The sequence below is a fragment of the Agrilus planipennis genome, unplaced genomic scaffold, assembly GCF_000699045.2.
Source record: "Agrilus planipennis isolate EAB-ADULT unplaced genomic scaffold, Apla_2.0 scaffold17, whole genome shotgun sequence".
NCBI classification, from domain to species: Eukaryota; Metazoa; Arthropoda; class Insecta; order Coleoptera; family Buprestidae; genus Agrilus; species Agrilus planipennis.
Genome location: NW_020439021.1, coordinates 118,650 through 139,587, shown reverse-complemented (window position 1 = coordinate 139,587; position 20,938 = coordinate 118,650). Strand labels below are relative to the sequence as shown.

Genomic DNA, 20,938 nt, shown 5'->3' with positions numbered 1-20,938 from the left:
AATGATGAGGATACCGTGGATAGAGAAGGTTAGAAATTAAAAGATATTAGAAAGAATAGGAGAACACAGGACTCTATGAAAGGAAATAAGAAATAGACGGAATAGGTTGGTAGGACACCTTGTCATGCATGACGGTCTAGTCAGAGACATTATATTTGAGGCAGAAACGGGAGTTAGGAAGGGTAGAGGTGGACCTAGGTTAGATTACTGTTCGCAAATAGTTAAGGATGTGGGTTTTTCTAGTTATAGGGAAATGCGAAGATTAGCTCAGGATAGGAAAGAGTGGAGATACGTGTCCAACTAGTCTTAGGACTGACGATCTTATGATGATGATGATGATGATATATCTTGCGCGTGTCCAGATAACAAAATAAAAGCAGATACGAAATAACTGGTAGAAATCACTCAAAACATACCGTTGTTCCACTTGGACAACAGTTGGCTTTGCTTTTCCCAATCGGCCACGCTTACAGACGGTTGGCCGAGACGAGCTTTGAGAAGACGAGCACGTCTAGCTTCACTCATCGTCGTCGTGCTTGAGGAACCTCATACCATTCCTCATCCTCGTCGACCAAAAACCATCCCCAGCATGCAAAAACACCACCAAATGACAAAAATTACGTGATTCGCCACTCAAAATACCTATACTTTTTGTTGTATTATACAAAGCCCGATGACAATTATTTTAGTTAAAAAATTCTAACCATAATAACAGATCAACAACTGAAAAGATTTACGTATATTTACAGCGTAATTAATGGTTAATATTATGTACAAATAAGAAACCAAAAAAGCATCAAACAGAAGGAAAATTAAGGGTGCTGCGCAAGTGCTAGGTGTGTTGTAACAACGCAGACTACAACACAAGAAATGCACGAGTTTTATCGACGTTTCGAACGCCGAAAAGAGGTCGTCTCGCCTAATGCACAACTCATTCACAACACACCATTCGAATGCGCTAAAGAACCGGCTATGAATGAACGCTAATCGTAAATCCTAAACTACTAAGGCTCTGGGTAATGTAGGAATGAGCTCGAGTTTGGCACTAGGCCAGACAACGCACAAAAATAGTTAAATTCGTTTGTCCGATTAACGAAGATACACACACACACGCGAAAGTCAAATTTCGCTATAATTACTTATTGTTCACTCGCGTAGGTTGATTATTATTAAGGCCGACGAAAGAGAAAGCGGACGTGGTGGGTGAATATTGCTGTTGTGTTATGTTATAACAAATTTAATAAAAAGACGTTATCGACCAGGTGAATCGTTCAGGTATAAACTGAAACTTATAAGGCGTGTCCTTACTGCATAATACGAATGAGCTTAACATTGGTGCAGAAGTGTGACGCTATATTACAAGGCAGTAGGTACTTATAACCAGACAATTTAACACTACGAACTACTGTATGACATAGACCACCATTTGTCGATAAGTTATAAACAAAATCAAACGACAACTATTTACCAATTCACACTTAATAATAATAAAAATTGGCAAAAGCTGTATTTTAAAAAAGATGTTACACATCATAATGATTTCAGCGATAATAGAGTAAAAATGGACATTAATTTTAGGTAACTTATTTCAAGTTCAAGTTCATAAAAACATCCATGAGCAAACCCAATTTGTGTGGAAATTAACAAACCATTTACCTCATTCAGATAACAATTATCGCAAAGTATGAGATAAAATAATCACATTATTATGTGCAGGAAAATTAAACAGTGGTGTGCCACAATGAATTATTATTTTTTGCATTCAAAAATTGTACATTAAATATCTTCCTCAAACTGTATATTTATAAGCATGAAAAGGTAAACTAAGAAAGGATTTTTTAAAATTCAAACCCAAAAGGGATGAAGAGGATTCAAAGTTTAATGTATCGATCAAGACACACACACACACACACCAAGTCGCTGAAGAAGGTTCAAAAAAATTTGGTTAGGTACGTCCCTGTACAGCGACCACAGAAGATTGATTGTTCATCGAACTTTTTATCTAAAAAGTACCAAAGTATGAAGAACAGCTAACTTAGTAATCGTATCTAAGTGAAACTACAATCAATTTTTTTACAAAAGTTTTATTTCACTTTCAAAAATTTATACCAATCGCTAAAATAATCGGTAAACAATATATCACGGGAACTTTTATCAACATGGCAGGTACTAATTTAAGTGCATAAAATCATTCTCATAAATGTAGATAAAGTTTATTGCACAATATAAAAGTATAAAACAAAGTTAGATTTTCGAATAATTTATTATAGAACTATCCACGTCCACCATGTATATATACTAATTTTTTTTATAAAATATCGTAATTATGCATTATAAAATGCAGACAGAAAATAAAAAACTTCTAATGAATCTTTCAAGGTTAAAAGAATAAAAAATAACGGAAGTGAAAACTAACAGTTATTAGAAAAAATTTCAAATCTGTCAGAGAGTAGAACACTTGCAGCAAAATATCAAAATTATAATTTATTTTCACACCCTATAGAAAAAGGGGAGAGGGGAAGTACGTGGCTTAAAGCCTACGCTACGTGTGAAAATTGAAAGTAATTCCTTCATGCGGCTTTACCCCTTCAATTTTCCCCCTCTCAAATCACACAAGCATATCCATAACAATTTTTTTGTTGTATCCGGTAACTGTAATTAGAAACGCCTGAATAAAACCTTTGTTATTAAGTATATACATAACACTTCAAGATCACCATTTCCAATATGGCGAAAACAAAAAAAAAACAGACCTTCAGTCAAATGTTTTTTAATAGTTAAGTTAATAAATGTTTGAAAACGACAACATTTACCCATCCTCTTTAAGACTTAATTAATCAAAATGAGAGGTTTTTCCGAATGGACAAAATTTAAATATAGAATATTATGTTTTTCCTAGAAAGTATGTAATAAAATATGGAACTTCCATCTATATAACATTTCTTATTACTAAATAGAGTTGAGATATTGACAAGATGGTTAAGCATTAAAATTAAATACAGGGTGCGATAAAAAAACTTACCGCAGTCGGTGAAATCAACCCTCAACATGGCGCCTTTGGGTGGCGCGTGATGGCACACGGTTCTCTCTGAATGCTTGCACATCGCGGAAACCGTATCGCAGAAACAAGTCGCGAAAAATAACGGACGCTACACCCGAAATGTAAATATGATAATTTTTAGGACTTTTAGAATACTATTGTTAGATAAATTTGTATTCTCTGTTAAAATTGGTGTAGTTTGTAAGATCGAGAACTCGTGTATTGTTATACGCTACTCGATTCCTACACGGGAACCGTTCAACACAATGCGATTTACCGTCACGGCCTGACAGACAGACTATGCTGCCATTCACCTTCTTTCGTGGGCACCGATTGAAGGTAATACAACAGATAATATGACTTGTATCACGTAGGCTTTTCAAACATTCGATTCCCGTGATCAAATCGCGATTTAGATAACGACTATCTGCACTGACGACATTTATTATCACTCGTGGCTTCGCTGTTTTCACAAAGTTCGTTGATTTTTTTATTTTATTAACAAGTATAAATTGAAAAAAATGTTCCGTTTTATAAACACGTACGTATCTGTGCAACTCTGCTCTTCACTAGAAACGACAAAAGTGAAACAAACCGTTGAATTCGCCGAGAAAGTCCATTACAACGACCCCGCTAAATTGTACGGACAGGTTTTATGCTAAGTAGGTCTAGGATGGCTAGATAGAATAAAACTTTGTAAGTGGATTTGCAATGCCAGTGTACAGTTAAGAAATCCTGTTCAGAATCGCGACTGAACAATGTAAGTATTGTCGAAAATTATTTTCAATCGTTCAATTTTTTAAAAAGGGTTAGGCTTTAATGACAAGCGATATCTGAATAATATTTAATATTCGGGATTGCACGATGGAGTCTTTTATCCGACGTTTCGCTAACTACTGTGGGCATACGAAGTCTCAGTACAGCGAAGTCGTAGTCCTTCGTTGTGATTATACTGAGACCCAGTATGGCAGAGACGTAATGCCTTTCACAGTGGTTGTACTGAGACTCTACAGTATCTGCATGTACAGAGACGGTTGTATGGAGTCTCAGTACAATCAGGGAGTAGTTCTTCGCTTTGGTTGTACTGAGTCTCAGCATAGTCAGGGAGTAGTACTTCGTTGTCGTTGTACTGAGACTCAGTACAGTCAGGGCGTAGTTCTTCACTGTGGTTGTACTGAGTCTCAGTACAGTCAGGGAGTAGTACTTCACTGTAGTTGTACTGAGTCTCAGTACATTAAGGGAGTAGTACTTCGCTGTGGTTGTACTGAGACTGTATGTACGGAGACGGTTGTACTGAGACTCAGTACAGTCAGAGTGTAGTTCTTCGGTGTGGTTGCACTAAGACAGTGCAATCTTTGCATGTACAGAAACAGTGGTACTGAGTCTCATAATCAGTACAGTATCTGTATACATAGAGTTTAACTGAGTCTCACTGCAGTCTTCGTATGTACAAAGACGTCTTTACTGAGTGTCAGTATGCTCTTTATATGTATAGAGACGATTGCACTGAGTATCAATGCAGTTCTTCGCTGTGGTTGTACTGAGACTGGACAGTATCTACATGTACAGAGACAGTTGTACTGAGTCTCAGAACAGTCACAGCGTAGTGCTTCGTTGTGGTTGTAGTGAGACTGCACAATCTCTGCATGAACAGAGACGGTTTTATGGAGTCTCAGTATAGAAAGGGCGCAGTTCTTCGCTGTAGTTACATTGAATCTCAGTACAGTCAGAGTTTAGTGCTTCGTTGTGGTTGTAGTGAGACTGGACAATCTCTGCATGAACAGAGACGGTTTTACGTAGTCTCAGTACAGTTTTTGTAAGTACAGAGACAATTTTACTGAGTCTCAGTATAGTGAGGGCGCAGTTCTTCGCTGTGGTTACACTGAGACAGTACAGTCTTTACATGTACCGACACAGTTGTACTGAGTCTCAGTGTAGTCACTATATGTACAGTTGTACTGTCTTTTTTGTTAAAAAAAATTAAATGTTTAATTTCTACACAATTGTAAATAAGTAATAGTACCTTATGAATAACTATTACAATACATCACAAACAAAATAACTTCATTATTACTCAAACTGCGATATAATTTTTATTTCCCACTGAAATTGAAAATTGTACATGCATATCTGTAGATACGCAAAAGATTGTGTGCAATGACTAACAAAAATTAATTATGAATAATGGTTCAAATTGATAAAAATTCATAAATTATTTAAATAACTAAATCTATAAAGTAGTTAATAGTTTCCATTATAATCAGCAAGGTTGAAAAAAATGAAAATAGCAGTTACTGCCACAGTCTCGCGCTTTAAAAGACAAATAGTTTTGTTTTCCTTGTAAATTTATTATTTATGCATCGATTTAACTTTTCCTTAACATAATATTTTACTATACTACCAATACTCACTGTAGCGGTACAATATTTAACGAATCATCCCTATCTAGACCTGCACCTATATTAAAAGTAGGTCTTTGTCAAGGGTTTAACCATCGTTAATCATTGTGGTCGCAAATGCGGTTGGCATAGCAACGATGTCAAAACTACAAAATTGGTAATCAAAGGCTAACGTTTATTTATAACAAGTAAAAGGCAACGCAATTTTCATGCTCCATTAGGAAAAGCCACTGCCCGTAAAGCTAATGAATGAGATGAAAGGAAAATTGGAACAACACCTTGACATCAAGACAAAATCAAAATATAAAATTGGTGATACAATCTTTCTAACGAAAATATCATACCAGCCAGAAATATTAACGAACGATGAACCAAATAAAATAAATAAAACAATGAAAGCAAAAACAAAATTGATATATTACATAGTATACAATAGAGTATCTTATATCTCCTTTACTTCAACTTGTTTTATTTTAATTCAATCAACAAATTTTGTTTAAAACTGTACATACATTGACAGATAAAATTATCACTAGGTACATACCAATTGTATGCAAAATATTCTTTTAAATTGCGTAACAAAATATAGCATTTGTATTAATTAAATGTATAAAAAAAATGGTTTGTACATTTTATTTTATTAGAAAAAAGAACATTCGGTAGAGAAAGGCTATATCTACTTCAATTTTAAAGTAAAATGATATGTCAAAACAGAATTATAAGTAAAAATCATATTAAAAATAATTACCTGTTAAAGTTTCTTGATCTTTTGTAGGAACAGAGGTATGGGTTTGCGCGCACTGGGCGCTGCTCCCCTGCGCCCTGGTGTCCAGCTTGACGATGCACCTTTATCAAAAGAATAGCAGTCCTAAGGCTGCCTAAATTAAAGAAAAATATTCTGTAAATAAAATCGCTGGATATTTTAACGATAAAATGCAAATTTTGCAACCTTATAACAACAAACGCACATTGATACTTTGCGTCCAAAAATACCCATTGTTTTCAGTCTATGTAAGTAGTTATCATATTGCAATTTTTAATGTTTGCAGTTTGTAATCAGTGAAGGAAAACCTTTAACGTAGCTTTCAACTGATTATGGTTTTATTGTTAGTGTACATTGTGACAAACCTGATAATATTCCTTACTAATGTTCAGTCAAATTTATGAAGAATAACTTTGCAATCTACGTAAATTTAATCACAGAATAAGTTTAATTTAAATCAATCAGGTCTAGTACTCACATAATTATACAAATAATTAAGTAATATCATTGAAGAAGAAGTTATACTCACTGCACTTAATTAAAAAATAAAATAAAGCATTTTTAACAACAATTAATCGGTACTTAAGAAAATAAAACATTAATTAACAATAAAAATTAAATATTAATAATTACGTAGGTGCATCATTGATTTCTGAATTTGGTGGAATATATTTTCCACAAAATAGAGAAAATTATTTTTTAAATTGTTTAGTACTCTTGCAGGTATTATAAATAGAAATTACTCATATACTTTGCGGCAATTAATTAATTCAGTAATTGTTCAATTTACGTCGAGAGAATGTATCAAGTGCAATTATTTAAATAATGAAAAGGTAAAGAGAAAAACATAGGCAAGGTAGAATGGGACTATTATTTCTTGTATTCAAAGGAATTTAACAATTTTTGAAATGTATGACATAATCCAAGCATTTAAAAATAAAAAACATTTCTTACTTTCTGACATTTCATAACTGGACACCTAAGGTCAAGCAACTTCACAAATGTTTAACTGGAAATGTTCTTTAATTAATGAAACACTTTACGTATCTCGTCTTTTTATTTTCATGCCGCACTATCACTGCCACATAAACCGTTTTTATCAGTTAAATTAGTTTAATAGAAACAGCCGTGAACGCCTGCGAACGTCATTTTCGGTTAACTTCTTTCAAAACTGAAGTTAATCATTATCTCTGTTAGTCATTCAGCCAATCCTGACCATTAGTGCTATCTATCTTATTAACGGTGAACTATGAACGACATCATTGAATTAAATTGAAGTTTAGTTCTTATCCACAGAATTATAATACAATTTTACGATTTTATTTTATTTTAAAACATGCTGTACGTGTACATCATTAAAATTTAAACAAATAAAGGCATTTGTTCGATTATTTGATTTCAAGAAAACAGCAAACATATCTTTTTCTACGTTAAATTGAATCACAGAAATGTTAAAATGTTTTGGATATCCTTAGGTTAAATTTGTACATCCCTGTTCATGCTCATGTCTCATGAGTGTGTTTTATAAGCATGAACATAGAAAATAGTTTGGAAAAATGGTAATGCAAGAAAGCTTTTAAAAGTACTAGCGAATTTATTTAAATTTAATGTAAGAAATTTGCAAGTAAAATTTATAGCTATTTTTAGCCACCATAGTTAAAAATTGTAGGGATGTTCTTTTTCTTAGTTGGTCAGAAGAAAGTATATTGATTAAAATTAAAAGGTAGTTTATTTTTAAGTCTTAGATGTCTTCCTTGAAGTGTTGTTCGTATAACAAAATCCTTGAATGTGTAGTGGCGGTTTAAGAAAAATTTGACGAAGTATGTGTACAGCTGACGAGCAGCAATTCTGTTTAAGATGGAACAACTTTCAAGCAAATATCACCTCACAATTTGAAACTCTTCGCGATGATGAAGATTTTACAGACGTTACTATTGCCTGCGAGGGTCAACGACTTCAGGCACACAAAATTGTTTTATCTGCATGTAGTCCGTTTTTCAAGGAACTTTTTAAGGTAATATTTACGAAAATAATATAAGTTTATCAGAAAATAAACTTTGTACCCCATCATTAAAATATAATATTACTAATGTTGGTAGAACTGGTAATTAATTAAGATATTTAAAATCGGGATTTTACAGAGTAATCCCTGTCCTCACCCCATAATTTTTATGAGAGACGTGGAAGCTCAGCACATAGTTGCTTTGATGGAATTTATGTATGCTGGTGAAGTAAACGTAGCTCAAGCACAACTTTCAGCATTTCTTAAAACAGCTGAGTCACTTAAAATTCGAGGGCTCACTGATACTTCTTCAAATTTAGACTGTACAAAAGAAGAGGTAAATTCCTTACATTATCCAATAAATATCTTCCCTAAACTGCATCAATTTTTAGAATGGTTTATTTCTTAATCCCCAGCCATCATCTTCTAAGACACTGTTGCATTCAAATAATAAGCAAGTGTCAACAACTAAAACACAAGAATCCTCAAGTAGTACTGTAACTTCTAGTCAAGATTTTAATTTTTCTTTAAGTCCTAACAGATCTCCAACTAGTAAACGACTTTGTAAAAATGATAGGGCCTATATTAATTCACCAATCATTAGAGACCTGCCAAAGGATGACAGTATCAATGTAAATCCATTTGCATTACAAAATGATATTAGGAATTATATGTCCTTTGAGGCTTTTGAGCCCAAGGTTGAAATGCCAGATTATTTAAGTGATGATGAAACCAAAGAAGGAAAAAATAGAAACTGTGCTTTGACTGATATGGCAGATTTGCCAGGTAAGAATACTACGTTACATGGAATTGTAATTAATTAGTTCTTTTTCTTTATTATAACTTAAATTGTTTAGTATTTTGATAATATTGTTTGTTATTTTTAGCTGGAATGGAAATTATTCCTCAGAACTGTAGTTTTTCACCAAAAGGAAATATTTCGGGTATTTCCCAAGGTAAGCATTTTTTTAAAAATCGAAAAATTTTGGTAAATTATATCTATTTCAACTGATAAGTACCATTCTTAGTAACTGACATATAAATCACAAGAATATTACTTCTTAAGTATTAATTCTCTTTGTTTTCAATTTTATTGCACAAATTATATTAATAACGGCCAGTGCATTCTTAATTAATAAAAAAAAAATTTAATAATAAACTTAAAAGTCATTACCAGGTAAACGAGCTAAGCCAAGTTTCATGTTTTTGTCATAAGTACTAACTAAATAATTGTATCCCATATTAGACGTTAAATTGCAAATTTAGGAAATGGAATTGTCTTTTCATATCATTATTCTTCAAAAATTAATGTAACTGAATCACTAAATTACGGGAATACCACAATATTCTGATAAACCAAAGTTTTATACTCATTAGGACAATTATAGTGTATTGTGTGCTGCCTATATTAGTTGTGATTTAGTCAAAATGTTATATAGGTACTGAATATTGTTTTCTAGATTGCCTTAAAAATAAAAATTATTGGTGGGGTAAATCTTAACTAAATAAATCTTATTATCGTCTGTTTGAAGAAAGGTCGATATTGAACTTGATGGCTGTAGTCCAGAGTTGGAGGGAGCTAATCCTAGGTCACAGTCATCAAGTCCAATTCTTCAGATAACGCAGGCCGTGAAAGCTTTAGCCTTTTAATTTTCATGTCATTTCTTTTTGTTTTCGTGTTTGCATTATGAAAATAACGGTACTACGCGATACGGTTTCAAAATTTATTTTGTTTTTCGTTTTTCTTTTTGTTCTGCGGTCTACTTTGTGCTTGCAACGAGTCGCTCATTTCTTTAATTTGTTGCAGGCACAGACAATCGCAAACTTCACTCGCTAGATCCCAGGCCGTGTTCCGAATGCGGACGAGTTTACAGCAACCTATCCAATTTACGACAGCACATGAAACTGATACATTTTCCGACATATGTCGAATGTCACGTGTGCCGAAAAACATTCAAAACGGACTTGTATCTTAGAAGGCACATGATTAGTGCTCACGAAATGACCTCCGCCAATCGAAACATTGTCCAAAACGCGTTCGGAACGAACGAATTCCAGCCTGATAACAACAAATCTGTACTTAATAATCATAATTTTGTTTTAAGTAATAATAGTAATACTAATAATAATAATAACAGTAATGGTACTGTCAGGAGCGAAGAGACCAACCCAAATTCTTTTTTGAATAATTTCAACAATTCCTGTGAATATCAGTATTATAACGTTGGTGATGACAAAAACATGTAATAAGACGTTTTTCAAATGTGATTCCTAAATTAATTAATATTTTTTTGCTATATTTTATACAATTATTCACATTTTATTTCGTAATCTAAGTTCAAGACATTTCAAGACTGTTCTATATACATAATGATAGTATTAATTTACCAGGTATTGACGGAAATTTTGTGCAATTTATACCTATTTTTTTGTTAATAAAATAATCAAATTTTAATAACGTTGTATCTATTTTGTGTTGTGATAACATTGGCCACGAGTAAATTCAATAAGTTTATTCTTATTTTATTTTAATTAATCTTCTTTAAACCTGTGCTCATTTATAATAAATCGACTTTTGATTTATTATTTTTTTTTTGTGTTAAGAATATGATCGTATTATCAGAAGACATCGTCCATCTTATAATCATTGGCTTCCACTGTCTGAAAAATTTAACGAAGAATTGTCGATTGATACCGAATATAAAGAATTACCCCCTGCAGGGAATGAGGGTGAAAAACGAAACAGATTGGTATGCAATAAAATCAAATAGAGGATTGTGAAAAAGAAAATAATTAAAACACTAAATTCCAAATTTTCACAAAATAGCAATCTGAAACGCTTTTCAGTATCTAAGGTCTAAGTGAAGAAGGTACCTTGGGCGTCGAAACGAAACGTTTTCTGGAGTTTTGGAGTTTAGTGTTTTATTTAGATTGGTATACAGTTGTTTTGTTATTTTATGATAGTTATAGGGTTTTATAAATGTTGTCATTTATAAGGTGAAACTTGGCGAAGGGGTTGAAATATACGAAGATCAATTGCGTAGCGTTAAATGGAGCGATTATAGAAAACTGACGAGAGGATTAGCGACTATTTTATTTAGTCCAGCTGAGTTAGCGACATGTTCAGTAACAGGCCAAAGATGGAGCAGGGCGGGAAATGGGGAAAGACCTGTGAAACCTGCTCTAGATCGAGCCAAAGTACAAGCTATAATCTGTAAGTCCTTTTATCGTTTCCACATTTACATCTACTGATGATGTGATGTTTCAACAGTTGATTTTAATTATGATGATTTTAAAGAACTTCTTTTTATTTTTAGCATACGTTGCCAATCGTTTTCCAATGGTTGAAGTTAGTAGAATTAAGCAAGTTTTAGCATATAAATGCAAAGAAAATTCGACAGCTTTTAAAATGAAAGCAGTTAGGTATTTTGGGTAAGACGAAAAAGAAATTGAAGCGTAACTTTTTTAGGTTTCTGTTTTTTTCAGAGATCAACAGAGCAATTTGCAGGGCACGTAGAAAATGTAAACAGTCCCAAAGAAGATACTTTGTTAGGATTTTAGTTGAATAGTAGATTTGTGTTTACCAAATTATTAGTTTCTATATTACTGCAAGTGATTTTAGAGTTTATTTATTGATATATACATGTGTTATGTTTACAATGTTTTTAGTTGTTACAAATAAAAAGGTATATTTATAAAAGATTGTTTTATTTCTGAATTACCAAAAATGTAAAAGTATTTAATACTATTTAAATAGTAGCTTTTGCTACAGATAGATGTACCTATCATGTAACAAATTAAAAGTCCCGGCATTCTATGTTCATTTGAAAAGAGTACGGGACGATTGGTCGCACTTGCACGACTAAAACGCACGTTATAAGGGTGCATGTATTTTCTTGGAGTGTATTTGTTATGGAGTTATGAGTGATATCAAATGAAAGGTACATGTGTGTATATGCTGAAAAAAGTTAAAAACATGTAAAAAGTTTACCGTGCTACTGTCCACATGACTAAAAGTATAAGGGTGTTTTGAAACTGGAATTGGGAACTTGAATTTTTTATTTTGGTTATAATTACTTTTTTCCTCTCCCAATTTTACATTTATTGTATTTTTTTGTCAGAATAGATTGACATTTACAGTTTTTTGTATTTAAAAAGGGGTTAAAATGTGTTCCTTTAACACATGTAACAGCCATAGGGTAAGAAATTATCCAGAAATTTGCTGTGAAGATTCAGATGAGTAAGTAAAATTTACCAGTAATAAAAAAAATACAATCTGCTATAACATGTAATATAAAGTGAACATGAAAAAGTGCTCGTGAAATTATTCGAAGATGTAAGGCATTTACTGAACCCTGAGAAGTGAAAATTATGTAAAAAAGTACGCTAAAACTCATGGTGCCAACAGTTTTCAAGTGCGGTGTCAAAAAGGCACATTCCGGCATTATTTCTATTAAAATATGTAATGTAATACGACATGAAAAAGCGCTCGTGATATTATTCCGAGATGGAAGGTATTTACTAAACCTTGAGAAGTGATAACTATGTAAAAAAGTACGCTGAATCTCATGGTGCCAATGGTTCTCATGTGCGATAACAAATAGACACATTCCGGAATTATTTTTTATTAAAATATGTAATGTTATACAACATGAAAAAGCGCTCGTGAAATTATTCCGAGATGGAAGGTACCTGCTAAACCTTAAGAAGTGATAACTATATAAAAAAGTACGCTGAATCTCATGGTGCCAACGGTTTTGAAGTGCGGTGATAAATAGGTACGTTCCGGCACTATTTCTATTAAAATATGTACTGTTATACTACATGAAAAAGCGCTCGTGAAATTATTCGAAGATGGAAAGCATTTACTGAACCCTGAGAAGTGATAATTATGTAAAAAAGTACGCTGAATCTCATGGTGCCAACGGTTTTCATGTGCGATGACAAATAGGCACATTCCGGCATTATTTCTATTAAAATATGTAATGTAGTACGACATGAAAAAGCGCTCGTGAAGTTATTCGGTAATGGAAGGCATTTATTAAACCTTGAGAAGTGATAACTATGTAAAAAAGTACGCTGAATATCATGATGCCAACAGTTTTCATGTGCGATGTCAAAAAGGCACATTCCGGCATTAGTTCTATTAAAATATATAATGTAATACGACATGAAAAAGCGCTCGTGAAATTATTCCGAGATGGAAGGTATCAGCTAAACCTTGACAAGTGATAACTATGTAAAAAGGTACGCTGAATATCATGGTGCCAACAGTTTTCAAATGCGGGGTCAAATAGGCACATTCCGGCATTATTTCTATTAAAATATGTAATGTAGTACGACATGAAAAAGCGCTCGTGAAGTTATTCGGTAATGGAAGGCATTTATTAAACCTTGAGAAGTGATAACTATGTAAAAAAGTACGCTGAATATCATGATGCCAACAGTTTTCATGTGCGATGTCAAAAAGGCACATTCCGGCATTAGTTCTATTAAAATATATAATGTAATACGACATGAAAAAGCGCTCGTGAAATTATTCCGAGATGGAAGGTATCAGCTAAACCTTGACAAGTGATAACTATGTAAAAAGGTACGCTGAATATCATGGTGCCAACAGTTTTCAAATGCGGGGTCAAATAGGCACATTCCGGCATTATTTCTATTAAAATATGTAATGTAGTACGACATGAAAAAGCGCTCGTGAAATTATTCCTCAATGGAAGGCATTTACTAAACCTTGAAAAGTGATAACTATGTAAAAAAGTACGCTGAATCTCATGGTGCCAATGGTTTTCATATGCGATGACAAATAGGCACATTCCGGCATTATTTCTATTAAAATATGTAATGTACGTAATGCGACATGAAAAAGCGCTCGTGAAATTGTTCGTAGATGGAATGCATTTACTAAACCTTGAAAAGTGATAACTACGTAAAAAAGTACGCTGAATCTCATGGTACCAACAGTTTTCAAGTACGGTGTCAAATAGGCACATTCCGACATTATTTCTATTGAAATATGTAATGTAATACAACATGAAAAATCGCTAGTGAAATTATTCAGAGATGGAAGCGTTTTTACAAGTGGTAATTACATGCTAAGGTACAGGAACTTTCCGGCATTCTTTCTGTAAAACTTAAAAAATAGTTTGATCATAATAATTGTTTGGAATTGCAAGGTATTTACTAAACCTTGATAAGCGATAATTATATAAAAATGTACGTAAAATGTCATGGTGCCAAAAGCAACTTACCTGCACTATATCTATTAAAGTATTAAAATAATTTATGTTTAAGACCTAATGCTAAGATTGAGTTTTGAACCTTTTTTAGAGTGTCCTTAAAGGTCTGTACTAATTTTAATTTTTTTGCAGAGATGAAGATTGTATAGATGCATGTCGCAAAGCCCCACCGTACTGTGTAAGTCGTCGGGGTTGTTTTAGCACATTCGGTGGGGTTGAATTCATCTTCATTGTAATCCTTGCTGCTGTTGCTTTCTTGGGCGCCGCGGCATTAATAGGATATTATCTCAACACTTACGGTGTAGGATTTCGTTGGAGAAAACTATCAACCCCGGAAAGTGAAACTAACGAAGCCAGCATGAATATGCACAGTTTTTTAGAAACCCTCGGTTTCATCACGTTGACGGGAATTGGTGAGTGACCAATGTATATTAAATTCTTGTAACCTTTTTTACTGGCAATGAGGCATCGTACTGATTCAAATTAGTTGGTAATTAATCTTGCATTAAAGAATTAAAGGTATGATACCTGTCAGCTAATCGCAAAAATGAAATCTATTTTACACGCTTCTAATTTTATTATAGCCATTACTTTATTTCGAATTTCAAATTGCTGTGATAGAGCTGGCATGAGAGTAATTCATTTGGTAGTTATCATCGGTGCAGGAGTTCTTATTGGACTAGCTACTTATCTGGCATACGAGATAAAAGAACATGAAAAGAAAAAGCACTTCTTTTCGGCGCATAGCTGGATGGGACTGCTTGCCATAGCGCTGTTTCTAGCCGAAGTAATTTCTATATAAGTAACTAAAAAAGTTAAATCAGTAATACCTTAAAAAAGATCCAAATTTTGTTAAAATGCCAATCGTCATCCTAGAAAATTTTCATTAATTGAAAGTAGGCTCTTATTTTTTTACATTTTGATCCAGTAAATCACTTCCACAAATTAGTGGGAGCTTTACTAGGCGTTAAGTAGTAATATTAAAAAAAAAGTACGTAGAATCTCGTAGTTTTCGAGTATGGTATCAAATAGGTAGTTTGTGACATTATTTTTGCTAATATATATAAAATAATTTAAACATGAAAAGCGCTCGTGAAATAATTGTGAGATGAAAGTAAGAAGTGATAATTATGTAAAAGAGTACGTTGAATTTCATGATACAAACGGCTTTCGAGTGCGGTATTAACTAGGTACTTTGGGACAGTACTTTTTCTAAAATATATAAAATAATTGAACACGAATAAACTCTTGTAAAATTCTTGTGAGATTGAAGGTATTTGCTAGTCTTTGAGAGGTGATTATCATGTACAAATGTACGTGGAATGTCATGGTACTGACGGTTTTTGAGCCTGGTGTCAAATACTTACCTTCCGGAATTGTTTTTATAAAAATATATAAAATAAATTGAACATGAACAGTTTTGAGAAGTGATTTGGATCCTTCGGATTGTTATTTTTACATCCTGATACTGTAAAACAGTTCCACTTTAGTTAAATGTTTTTGTCTAGGTGGTATTTGGAATTTTGAAATTTATAGTTCTTCTCGCTTGCGGTCCAATATCATGTTGTTTACGTGCAAGCTGTCGACCGATTCATGCTGCTTTTGGTATTGGAGCCTTTTGGGTTGCAGTAGCCACTGCTGTTTCTGGTATGGTAAGGACAATGATGTCCAAAGCTCAGTTAGTATTACCAACAATAACGTTTTACTTGTACTTTCCCAACACTGATATTCTTAGCCCCTACGGTGAGTTAAATTCAGTACCATCAATTCTATTTCCAGTGATGTGTGTATGGTAAAACCGAATTTATTTCTGGTATATTTATTTTTAATTGCCAAAAAAGTCGCTGCTCATTGGGGTTGTTAATTGTAACTATTTAACTTTCTTTTAAATTACTCTAGTTCTTCCCCCCTATCAGTCACTGTGAGCTCGAAACTGTTAGTATCATTGTTTCACCGTTTGAAGAATTAAATTTAAAGGAAATTGTTTGTAAATAGGTATGCAACACATCTTACACTTCAGCATAAGAAATTTCTGATACTAACTACGTAATACTACTTTGCACTGTGCTCTTTTTCTTTTATATATAATATTAATTGTTATTAATTATTGTTTAGAAAAATGACAAGATACAGTGGTACAGCAATTCTGCGTAATAGAAACATAACACCTTATATATTTGAAACTGATTCAAGGGATGTAAAAAACAAAAGAGTATATATCGCTAACGCCTACATATCTGCCCTTATTCTTAGTGGAATATTGGTAACATATGCTGTCCTAAGTCGATTGTGGGGTAGGAGATAAATTAACGCTCCTGATTATTCAATACAGAAGAACGTGAATTTTTCTTTGTGAAACTTTATGTATTTTTTAAATGTAATATCTTTGACTAATATTTTTGAATACTTACCGCAAATATTTAACAATAACAAATTATTGTTAAAACAACTTACCTGATGGTTATATCATTTTTATTTATTGTAGTGTAATAAAACCATGCTTGAACGATGTAATATTTATAATTTATTAAACAAAATCGAAAACAATATTTCGCCAAACACTTTTAGGGGACAGAAAAAGATAACACAAACTTGAAATTGAGTAAATATTACATTTTACTAAAAAAACAAACTCTTACAACATCACTAATACAAAGTGTTTTATATGCGTACATCACAACGATAAAATTTACGTTACTTTATAATGTAATTAATATATAATTACTAAATAGATACAGAGACAGACAGACAGACAGAGTATTAAAGAGATAACATCTTTTTGCCACTTTTTCACATTTCATCATCCCTTTACATTCTATAATGACATCAAAACTACACGAAGTCTATTTACAAATTTGATTGTAGGCAGTAGAAGTAGAAGAAAGATTCTAAATTTTCCATTTTCAATTATTGCAATAAAAAGTGTATAAATTTTAAAAAATTGCGCTAAATNATATTTATTATATATACATATACAATAATGTAAATAGACTTTGTACTGGTTAACTGTGAAAAATCAATTAATAATAGTTAATGATATTTTTAATTTCACGCGTTCTATTTTCAGTAATTTTCATTTGGGTAAAAATATTTTTAAAAAGTCCCTCTAATTAATTATAAGGTTCATAATTACTGTTAAAAAACTACACGTGGCTAACTAGGATGTCGACGGACACGCTGAAAACATCGTCTGATACATGAAATCAACAAAAATAGACAAATACGTATTTTGAGATTTTTGTCTTTTTCTGTGAAAACAATTACCCATAAATAAATAAGCAATAACAAAAAATAAAAGCGCCTTTTTACTGTCTGGTTGTTGCTAATGGACCTGCAAAACTTAATTTAAAGCAAAAAATTCATCATTTAATGTCATGGAACGTTTTGATTATACTTCGAATTAGGTACTTTTTTCTTGTCAAGAAGCTTAATTGTTATTGCATTATCGTATGTTTTAGGCATTAATTATTACGTATAAAAATGCGTAGTTTATTTTTTAAATTACGAGAAAATAAAGTCATCAGATTTCGCGATTTGGGTATACACTTTTTGAGCAAAATTCCAAGCTTTTCAAACCACATTTTCGCTTTAAATAAAGTCTATTAATTTATAAGAAAAAGGACAATACTAAGTCCATGTTAAATCGATAGAAATTTGCTAATAAGTATTGCTGTATTTTAATTGAATCATTCGATCGAGTTCAGTTTTTGATTTTTTTTTTGTAAAAACGGAAAAATTAAGAAAAATTGACATTAAACAAATTGTTTTATCGTTAGTATATAGTTTTCTTTTGTACCACAGGGACAATTTTGGTCCCTTGTCAAACAACAAAGGTACCTCTTTACCTCCATTACATCAATAAATCGTAGCTCCGTGTTCGAAATTAAATAACTTATTAATTATTGATTTAATTATATATAAATGCAACACAAGCACATATGTATATAAATGTGCCAGTTACAGCACACAGTTCTATTTTATTTTATATACAACACTTGAATGATAAAGTTGCGACCTACCATACTGCCTATATGACACGCTACCCTACGAATACATAGCCTAATTACTATTGTCCGTTCTCTTAGAGAAAAGGACAGCGTGGGGATACGCACAAACGAATACAGTTCGTTTACCGTCAGATGTTTCCGATCAAAGTCCAATCGTAAGCCTCAGGCGCCATAAATAACTTCTTAAAGTATGTGTACCATTCTCTAAGTGAATGGACAGTATCTGTCTACGTTTAATCGTTTATATACCTACCTACGATAGTAATATTATTATATATTAAATACGAAGTGGTATATGACATCGATAAATATATAGGTACTGAATATTGTTTTCTAGATTGCCTTAAAAATAAAAATTATTGGTGGGGTAAATCTTAACTAAATAAATCTTATTATCGTCTGTTTGAAGAAGAAAGCTCGATATTGAACTTGATGGCTGTAGTCCAGAGTTAGAGGGAGCTAACCCTAGGTCACAGTCATCAAGTCCAAATATAAAGGTTTTCTTCAGATAACGCAGGCCGTGAAAGCTTTAGCCTTTTAATTTTCATGTCATTTCTTTTTGTTTTCGTGTTTGCATTATGAAAATAACGGTACTACGCGATACGGTTTCAAAATTTATTTTGTTTTTCGTTTTTCTTTTTGTTCTGCGGTCTACTTTGTGCTTGCAACGAGTCGCTCATTTCTTTAATTTGTTGCAGGCACAGACAATCGCAAACTTCACTCGCTAGATCCCAGGCCGTGTTCCGAATGCGGACGAGTTTACAGCAACCTATCCAATTTACGACAGCACATGAAACTGATACATTTTCCGACATATGTCGAATGTCACGTGTGCCGAAAAACATTCAAAACGGACTTGTATCTTAGAAGGCACATGATTAGTGCTCACGAAATGAACTCCGCCAATCGAAACATTGTCCAAAACGCGTTCGGAACGAACGAATTCCAGNTATACAATATAATATAATATAATATTGAGGCATGCAGCTTGGTACCATCGTGTTGTCAAATACAGAGACATTTATTTCGGTATACAAAACGTCTTTAGTAATTGATATTTTGGCATTTAGAAGCGATCCTTGGTCTCGTCGATGTCCTGTAAACTGCTAGTTCTTTTACAATCTAAAACACCATCAACACTTAACACCTTGTCCTATAATCTTTCTGTTACGTACACTTTCGTGTTTGAGTGTAGAACGGGACTGCGTACTGCAAACGATACCAAAATGGCCAGGGCCACTAGCACCATGGCCAACGTGTTCACAACTATTCCTTCCTCGGGCCAACTTGAATAAGCATTTCTAAAATAAATCGCAATTTGATATCGTTTCTATAGTATAAACTTCATTAAGTAACTGCAACTATAATTATTCTAAATTAATAAAACATTTTTGTTTATTAATTTTGGCCATCGCCCTTTTGCTAGACTCTTTGAATTTTAAAATATTGGGACGAGAATATTCAAATTATAATCAACTATTATTGTTTTCATAAAAAATTCGTTAATCACAGTAAAGTAATTTGTATCCAAAAATGTCTACCACAGATCAAGTTTTTGTTTCTTACTTTATTAGTAAGGAAGGAAGAAAGTCTTGTAATATATAATGAGCAATTATGTATTATTTTGCACAAAAACCTTCATACCTACGCAACCAGCTCAATTGTTTTGGAATGTTTGTGGCTATTGAAAAGAAATACTTACCCAAGTGTGAATATTACTTTTTCGGTTAGACCGGTAAGACAAGAAGCAACAGCTAGGACGAATGTCGTAAGTCCGAAAGACGCGTGAATTGGCACAAGAGCCGCTCGAAAAGCTGCGGTAGCTCCTTCACAACAAAGTAAAACCAGAAAACTGAAGAAGCCAATTACAAACTGAAAGAAAAACATCCGTATACATAACTTCAATCTACGTACCTATTTGTATCTATCATTTTTTATTGTAATATTGTAAGTCGATTTCCTAGATACCGAAAATCAGCTACTTCTTTAATTTTTCGTCTCCTATCTTTATATTCGCTCTTTACCTACTTTTTCTTCCCTTGTATACCAGTATTTTTGTTTTACTTTCATTTATTTTCCTACAATACTGTTTTGTCAATACCGCGAAACCCATAATGCATTAGTTTAGTCTAGTTTAATTGAAAAAAGAATTGGCATAGTAAAACAGAAAGATAGTGTAATAATTACGAGTTGATATATGTAGGTCAAACGAGACGTTCAGTTAGCAAACGTCTTCTAGAACATCAAGAACCAACGATCCTGCTTGATGATAACCTAAATTTTGAAATTAATCCTTCTGCTCTAACAGCATAAGATAATATATTAGCTAAATCATTGTTTACATAAATTTGCTTTTATTTCAAATTCAATCTAAATTTCTTGCCAAATAGTCAAAAAATAAGCTTGTAACCGACCCAAAATAATTTCTTAGTTAAAGAAAGAAGTGTCGAATAAAATTAATGTCGAAAGTATTGTATTCATT

General features: G+C 32.7%; 4 protein-coding genes across 20 annotated transcripts in view; 2 read left to right on the top strand and 2 right to left on the bottom strand.

Annotated features, from left to right (window-relative positions):
• Positions 1-6,278, bottom strand: part of LOC108744371 (trafficking kinesin-binding protein milt) — a 37,001-nt gene extending 30,723 nt beyond the window's left edge. Inside the window, exon 1 of one of the 4 annotated variants that reach the window (XM_025976341.1) lies at positions 6,188-6,278. Coding sequence is in view for 3 of the 4 variants with exons in the window: in XM_025976340.1 (XP_025832125.1) it covers positions 417-525 (109 nt within the window). In the remaining variant the exon portion in view is untranslated. Of the gene's footprint in view, positions 1-416; positions 954-3,022; positions 3,379-6,187 lie in introns of those variants that run through there. The other 3 variants (XM_025976337.1, XM_025976340.1, XM_025976336.1) reach the window with 3 other exon arrangements.
• Positions 6,279-6,323: 45 nt separating this feature from the next.
• Positions 6,324-11,878, top strand: LOC108744368 (protein bric-a-brac 1-like). 9 transcript variants are annotated; one of them, XM_018480092.2, is made up of 9 exons: positions 6,324-6,450; positions 8,060-8,216; positions 8,344-8,541; positions 8,597-8,990; positions 9,092-9,160; positions 10,809-10,954; positions 11,202-11,418; positions 11,522-11,622; positions 11,691-11,878. In XM_018480092.2, the coding sequence occupies exons 3-9, from the start codon at positions 8,374-8,376 to the stop codon at positions 11,763-11,765; spliced, it is 1,170 nt and encodes a 389-aa protein (XP_018335594.1). In that variant the 5' UTR covers positions 6,324-6,450; positions 8,060-8,216; positions 8,344-8,373; the 3' UTR covers positions 11,766-11,878. The 9 variants fall into 9 exon arrangements, with proteins under 9 accessions (XP_018335594.1, XP_018335588.1, XP_018335587.1 ...); XM_018480086.2 differs by having other exon boundaries at positions 7,942-8,216; positions 11,691-11,877; XM_018480085.2 differs by lacking the exon at positions 6,324-6,450 and adding an exon at positions 7,646-7,761 and having other exon boundaries at positions 7,942-8,216; positions 11,691-11,877.
• Positions 11,879-12,264: 386 nt separating this feature from the next.
• Positions 12,265-16,868, top strand: LOC108744370 (cytochrome b reductase 1-like). 4 transcript variants are annotated; one of them, XM_018480095.2, is made up of 5 exons: positions 12,265-12,444; positions 14,582-14,862; positions 15,034-15,236; positions 15,958-16,096; positions 16,565-16,868. In XM_018480095.2, the coding sequence occupies exons 1-5, from the start codon at positions 12,371-12,373 to the stop codon at positions 16,570-16,572; spliced, it is 705 nt and encodes a 234-aa protein (XP_018335597.1). In that variant the 5' UTR covers positions 12,265-12,370; the 3' UTR covers positions 16,573-16,868. The 4 variants fall into 4 exon arrangements, with proteins under 4 accessions (XP_018335597.1, XP_018335595.1, XP_018335596.1 ...); XM_018480093.2 differs by having other exon boundaries at positions 15,958-16,127; XM_018480094.2 differs by having other exon boundaries at positions 15,958-16,192.
• A 2,538-nt stretch (positions 16,869-19,406) lies between these two features.
• LOC108744427 (cytochrome b reductase 1) overlaps positions 19,407-20,938 on the bottom strand; it is a 40,566-nt gene continuing 39,034 nt past the window's right edge. For 2 of the 3 annotated variants that reach the window (XM_018480180.2, XM_018480183.2), the window contains 2 exons: positions 20,159-20,328; positions 19,407-19,757 (listed from right to left, as the gene is read on the bottom strand). In XM_018480180.2, coding sequence (XP_018335682.1) covers positions 19,610-19,757; positions 20,159-20,328 — 318 coding nt within the window. In that variant the 3' untranslated portion in view covers positions 19,407-19,609. The remainder of the gene's footprint in view (positions 19,758-20,158; positions 20,329-20,938) is intronic. The other variant, XM_018480181.2, reaches the window with a different exon arrangement.